The sequence below is a fragment of the Thalia democratica genome, chromosome 6, assembly GCF_965202585.1.
Source record: "Thalia democratica chromosome 6, ktThaDemo2.hap1.1, whole genome shotgun sequence".
NCBI classification, from domain to species: Eukaryota; Metazoa; Chordata; class Thaliacea; order Salpida; family Salpidae; genus Thalia; species Thalia democratica.
Window position 1 is genome coordinate 66,510,570 of NC_139170.1, and position 6,986 is coordinate 66,517,555.

The following is a 6,986-nucleotide window of genomic DNA, read 5'->3' on the forward strand; positions in this document are numbered from 1 at the left end:
GAATATGTGGGAAATGATACACATACACAGTTAATAAGGGAATAAAAAATAAACAAAAATAACAAACCGTTTTTTTTAACTTATGAAAAAAAAAATTCAAAGACAAAAAAAGTGCCCTAAAAGATAGGTTTAAGGACTTTGTGTACATAACACACTATTGGTTATTTAGTAATTTCCACGAAAAAAGTTCAGTTTGTTCCATTTATTAAATGTATGAAAAAAAATAAAATATTTAGCCATCAACTTAATTTACTAGAAAAAATTCTGCACATCAAAATTCAATCATTCTTTCAAAAGAGTATTTAGATTATTGAAGGTAAATATGAAATTAAAGCAATTTATAAATGTTACAAATATTCTTATATAGCATTTACTGTTTCGACAGCTTTGATAGTTTAAGATAATTTTATAAAACAAGTTATGAAAATAAATACTAATATTTTAGTATGTTTCAAAATGACTTATAAAAATTTATGAAAAACTACAAAATTTAAGCAATAAAATAAATTGAAGTCATATTTTAGAGTAAAACTGTAAACAATTACTAACAATTTATACACCTATAAAAGTTATTTAATATTTTCAGACAAATTTAGTTTCTAAAATGTACTAACATTAAGAATAATTAGAATTGTATTCAGATATTGTCTTAAGATAGTCATGAACAATACTTTTTTGTATTTTACACCTCAGTTCTGATTGTTGTTCTTTACTTAATTCCTTATGAATTAAATTTATATGCTGATTTCGAGTAGAATTATCAGTAAACCATTTTCCACATTTTGCGCAACCATAAGGTTTTTCTCCCAAGTGAATTCTGAAATGTCTGACTAAACTACTTTTTTCTGAAAATTTCTTCTTGCAAATATCACATTCATGAGCTTTTATGTTGGTATGAATCAACATATGCTTTTTCAAATTACATTTTTGAGAAAACTTCTTCTTACAAACTTCACATTGAAAATCTCTCTTACCAGTATGAACTAACATGTGTGTTTTCACACTACTTTTCATAGTAAAACTTTTATCACATATATCGCATTTGAAGTTTTTATCTTTAGTGTGAGTAACTAAATGTTGTTTTAACTGACATTTCTGAGAAAATAGTTTTAAACAAACAAAACATTGAAATTCTTTCTTACCACTATGTACCAGCATGTGTTGTGTTAAATTACTTTTGTGAGCAAAACTTTTATCACAATTTTCACATTTGTATGGTTTTTCTCCTGTATGAATTCTTTGATGACATTTTATTTTGTATTTGCTTTTAAATGTTTTCTTGCAAACATCACAAGTAAAATTTTTAGAAATGATCTCACTTTTTATTTGACCTAAATCATTCATAGCCCTAAGTAAACAAATTTTTATTACCTTGAAAGTTATAAGTTGTAAATTAAAAGTATGTTATTCAATAAAAGTATTATACCTACTGATAAATTTTGGTTTAATGTTAGCTTTTAGAATGTAAAACATTTACTAGACAAAATATTTGCTTCACTTAATATTTTTTTTATCTGTTGAACATCATAAATGAAGCTAAATAAAAAAGATTTTGTAATTTATCATATCAAAGTAAATGATTAAATACTAGGTTTATTTTATCAATTTGAATAAAAACTATGTAATATTAAATTTTACTCAAAGTATCACTAATTTATTGCCTTGTTAATAACTTTTTGAACCGATTATTTACTTAAGAGTTAAGTAAAAAATATTAGTTTCCTCTAAAATAAGCATATTGGATACTATTTTAAATATTCTTTGTTTGAAATTTTCAGGAAATAGTACTTTACTTAGTATTTAAAAAAAGCTCAGTTAAAAACTAAAAACTTTGAGGTTCCAACAAATTTTAGTAGATTTTCGTTGTAGTGTTACAAATAAAATACGGTTTATTCTAATAAAAGAAAACATTAACTTTATAGTTTCGATATAAATTTTTTAAATACTAAATTGCTCTTTAATAGAGTTGCCAAATTTATCTGTTGAAAGCAAAGCATCTAAAAAGAACATCTAGCCACAATAGCATTTTGAGACTCTACGGTAAACTTAAAAAGGTTTATTATGTCCATAATGTGTTTTACTAGTATTGTGTTTCTATATATATTTTTTTTATAACAGACAGAACTTTTTAAACTTGCTTGAATTTGATACAAAGCCAATACATATGGCAACAAGCTATCTAAAAGCATGGAATAAATTAAAACAAGCTTCATATAGTAAACTATTTGTTTACAATAAATATCCTAATAAAACTACTAGACAAGTATGAAATATTAAATTTCTTGTAAAATACATAAAAAACAATTGTAAATAACATATATTATGTTTAAACTATATATAGAAAATATACATCACTTATAAAACTTCAACTATAGCATAGTTTTTGTAGATTAATTTCATAAATAATTGTTGAAATTATAAAAATTATATTATTTATTGTTATAACAACAAAAAAAAGCGCTCAATTAGTTTGGTCTAAGGTCCTGACGTAATAAAAAACATTTTGATTATCGAATGAAACGCCATGGCTTCAATTAAACTTCTTAGCACATTACAAAGTTGTGATATTGTAAACATTAAGTAACAATACTTTAAGTATCAAAAAAGTTTAAAAACAAGCTTGAAAGACAAAATAAGCTGAAAAAAAAAAAAAATATTTAAAAAAATAAATGTGTTTAAATATATAATACCTAAATGTAGTTATTTAACAATATAAAATTTTAACTACATAATCTAATTTTCGGAGGATTTTTCTAAACGATAACTAAAATAAAATTGTAGTTTTAGTTTTAATTTTTCACAATTATTTTCAAAAACATATTAAACCCTAATTTTTCCATTTTATTTTGAAGAAATTTTAATGCAAACTTTTTGTACAGTCAAATTCACAAGGCAGGACATTTAACTTTATATATTTTTTTTAAGTAAAAAACCTTTCAAAATCTTTTTTGAAGATAAACCTTAATAACAGAAATTTAATTTAGTATAACTTTTGTAGTAAGTTGATAACTGTTCAACTACTATTATTGTGAATCTTATAACTATATCGTCGGCTTTTATGTAATAGATATTTCTTTTTACAATTTAGCACAAGTTTGTACAACCTTATTTATTGAAGCATTTTAGTTTAAAAAATTAGAAACTTATTGTACAAGTAAGCTTTAGTTTATGAGGTATATAAAGTTTTTATAATCCTTGAGTTGTTTTTTCTTTACTAACTTTTTAACTTTTCGTTTATTCTAAGTTTTTACTGAACTAGTAAAAAGTTTATTAATAAAAGAACATAAAAAAGATTTTATTTCAATTTTATAATCTGTGATTTTCAATAATGTTCACAATAGTTACTATTTTTTGTTGTTTTTTTTTTAAAGTTTTACAATAAGTTAGATCAATTAGTGTAAAACATTAATTCTGTATGTAAAATTCTAAAGACTTATGAGAGATTTGAAAAACTTTAATATATTAATTATAACGTTGCTCACGATTGAAAGAATTAATATTTTTATGTTCTTAGAGCTACATACACATTATTAAATAAGAACTTGTTGTTATAGTTAAGATTTATGATAATCCAGAAAAAAAAGTGTTAATTATTAAGCATAAGAACATTATTATATTTCCTTTAAAACAACATATTATTATAGGGGTAGTATTACTGCAAAACAAAAATATGTGTCTCGCAATGTAGTTTTGGGCTAAAATGTATTTATAAAAAAATTGGTAAAAACTAACAATTGGGAAGTTAACTTTATAATTATTTAGAGCAAATGCAGTAATATTCATAATTTCATAACATTTTTGGTTTGAAATTTCTGTTTAATTATTATTGCTATTAAGTTATTCTAGTAATTGCAGACTTTGAAAGATTATATCTTATAAAGTGCGGCCCGCGAGAAACTTTTTTCTAGAAAATTTTGCCGTTGCTTGTTATAAGGCTGCTGACCTCTGTACTAAAACATTAAAACTATAGAAAACTATACTTCTATCACAAAAGTAATTTTTGATTTCAATTGCAATCAAACGATTCTATCAAAGTATATCAAGTTTTTTTGCTCATTAAAATTTATAGTACTTTTGAGAATTTCATTCTCATCCTCAAAAAACTTGAAGTATACACAAACTTAAATAAGAATAAAATAAAATCACAAAACACTTTGACTGTGTCCTGGACAGATATAAGAATTCTTTTAAAATACAGTAAGCTCTCGCATCTTTACGCACTCGTGACATTACGCACTCTCGTTTAATTTACGCATTTTAGAATTCTAAAAAGTAGTTATCGAAGAGAATAATTTGAAAAATACAAGGGATGATTTTTAATAAAATTAATATTTTTGCATTTTTGGTTTGTGCCTTCCATAAGGAGCCTATTGTACTCTATTGCTTTGACCTTTATAGCTTAAGTGTCTTAACAACTCTCCCTTATACCTTAAAATAAATAAAAAATTTCAGTTTATCAAATTCAAATTGCATGAATTCTCATTCCTACTTACGTATACTAGCCGGAAACATATTTGGAAAAAAGCACAATGATAAAAAATTATGCAGTAAGTTGCATTAATGTAGCTAAATTATGAGTATCTATTTAATAAAAATAATTAAACCCCGTACAAATTATTTTCACGAACAAACAAACGTAGTTGACTTTTAATTTTTATGTAAATTGAAGTAAAATTGTATTTTTATTTAAAAATTAGTTTATAACCTAAGTTTGTTTACTTATACGAATACTTTCACTTAAGAAAAACTATGCAATGAATGAAATATTGTTTATATGTTAATATGGCATTTGGTTGTTTATACTCTTTTATTCAACATTTTAATGTTAAGTAAAAGAGTAAAAGAAAACTTATTAAAATACTTTCAACTGAAAACTGTTTAGCTATTAAAACATTCCTTTCGGTTTTTTATCAGTGATCGCACAGGCTCAAGTAAACCAGTCTAAGCCCATACTGTGTTAATACTTTTTTTTCTTCATAATAAATCTATGTTTAGTGCACATATAAGTTTAAGTTAGAATTTTAAGATTTATGTTTTTTAATTTATTTATTATGTTATTTATAGGTATGGTATAAAAACTATAGCTTTTTATTTTTTAGAATGCTTTTCTGTGATTTTCAAGTTGATAAATTGTCTTAAAATCGAAATCTAAACAACAATGTAAATTTGTTAAAATCAGCGAAAGAATATCTGGGAAATGATACACATACACAGTTAATAAGGGAATAAAAAATAAACTAAAATAGCAAACCTTTTTTTTTATAACTTATGAATAAAAATTGATAGACAAAAAAATTGCTCTAATATGTAGGTTTAAGGACTTTGTGTACATAAAACACTATTGGTTATTTAGTAATTTTCTACGAAAAAATTCAAGTTTGTTCCATTTATTAAATGTATGAAAAAAATAATATTTAGCTATCAACTTAATTCATTACAAAAAAATACTGCACATCGAAATTTAATTACTGTTCCAAAAAGAGTATTTAGATTATTGAAGGAAAATATGAAATTAAAGCAATTTATAAATGTTACAAACATCCATATATAACATTTACTGTTTTGACAGCTTTAACTATTAATAGATTAAATAGTTTTATAAAAAGAGATATGAAAATAAAATTTAGTATTTTCTATAAAATTATTTATAAACAAATTCAAACACTTCTGAAAAAATTTAAGCAATAAAATAATTGAAGTCATATATTATAGTAAAACTGTAAACAATTACTAACAATTTATCCACCAATAAAAGTTATTTAATATTTTCAAACAAATTTAGTATCTAAAAACAAAGTACTAACATTAAGAATAATTACAATTATATTCAGATATTGTCTTCAGATAGTCATGAACAATACTTTTTTTTATTTTACACTTCAGTTCTGATTGTTGTTCTTTACTTAATTCCTTATGAACTAAATTTATATGCTGATTTCGAGCAGAATTGGCAGTAAACCATTTTCCACATTTTGCACAACCATAAGGTTTTTCTCCCAAGTGAATTCTGAAATGTCTGACTAAACTACTTTTTTCTGAAAATTGCTTCTTGCAAATATCACATTCATGAGCTTTTATGTTGGTATGAATCAACATATGCTTTTTCAAATTACATTTTTGAGAAAACTTCTTCTTACAAACTTCACATTGAAAATCTCTCTTACCAGTATCAACTAACATATGTGTTTTCACACTATTTTTTCGAGAAAACCTTTTATCACATAAATCACATTTGAAGTTTTTATCTTTAGTGTGAGTAACTAAATGTTGTTTTAAGTTACATTTCTGAGAAAATAGTTTTAAACAAACAAAACACTGAAATTCTTTTTTACCACTGTGTACCAACATGTGAGTTTTTAAATTACATTTGTGAGCAAAACTTTTATCACAATCTTCACATTTGTATGGTTTTTCTCCTGTATGAATTCTTTGATGACGTTTTAAATTGTATTTGCTTTTGAATGTTTTCTTGCAAACATCACAAGTAAAATTTTTAGAAATGATCTCGCTTTTTATTTGACCTAAATCATTCATAGCTACAACTAAAAAAGTTTTTATTACCTTTTTAGTTGTAGGTTGTCAAATTAAAAGTATGTTACTTATAAAAACTAGTAAACCTACTGATAAACTTTGGTTTAATGTTAGCTTTCAGAATGTAAAGCATTTACTAGACAAAATATTTGCTTCACTTTAAAGGTTTTTTTATTGCTGTTTAATATCAAAAATGAAGCTAAATGAAAAAGATTTTGTACTTTGTTGTATTATAGTAAATGAATAAATACCAGGTTTATTTTATCAATTTGAATAAAAACCATGTAATATTAGTTTTTACTTAAAGTATCAATATTTTATTGCCTTGTTAATAACTTTTTGAACTTATTATTTAGTTTAGAATTAAGTACAAAATATTAATTTCATCTAAAATAAGCATATTGGTTTACAGCATTTTAGTTTGTTTGAAATTTCTAGGACATAGTACTTTACAT

General features: G+C 23.6%; 1 protein-coding gene across 1 annotated transcript; it reads right to left on the minus strand.

Moving 5' to 3' along the window:
- Nucleotides 1-615: 615 nt before the first annotated feature.
- Nucleotides 616-6,534, minus strand: LOC145839373 (uncharacterized). Its single transcript, XM_082946948.1, has 3 exons — nucleotides 6,315-6,534; nucleotides 5,934-6,173; nucleotides 616-1,247 (listed from the first exon to the last, which is right to left on the minus strand). The coding sequence occupies exons 1-3, from the start codon at nucleotides 6,532-6,534 to the stop codon at nucleotides 616-618; spliced, it is 1,092 nt and encodes a 363-aa protein (XP_082803074.1).
- Nucleotides 6,535-6,986: the final 452 nt, after the last annotated feature.

Excerpts from the sequence above, each read along its gene's own strand:
- LOC145839373 (XM_082946948.1), bottom strand. The coding sequence starts at position 6,534 with ATGAATGATTTAGGTCAAATAAAAAGCGAGATCATTTCTAAAAATTTT. Across the intron at positions 6,174-6,314 it reads TGGTAAAAAAGAATTTCAGT|TTGATACTGGTAAGAGAGAT; the intron begins GTTTTGTTTGTT and ends CACATATGTTAG. Across the intron at positions 1,248-5,933 it reads TGCCAATTCTGCTCGAAATC|GTCATCAAAGAATTCATACA; the intron begins AGCATATAAATT and ends ACAAAATAAAAT.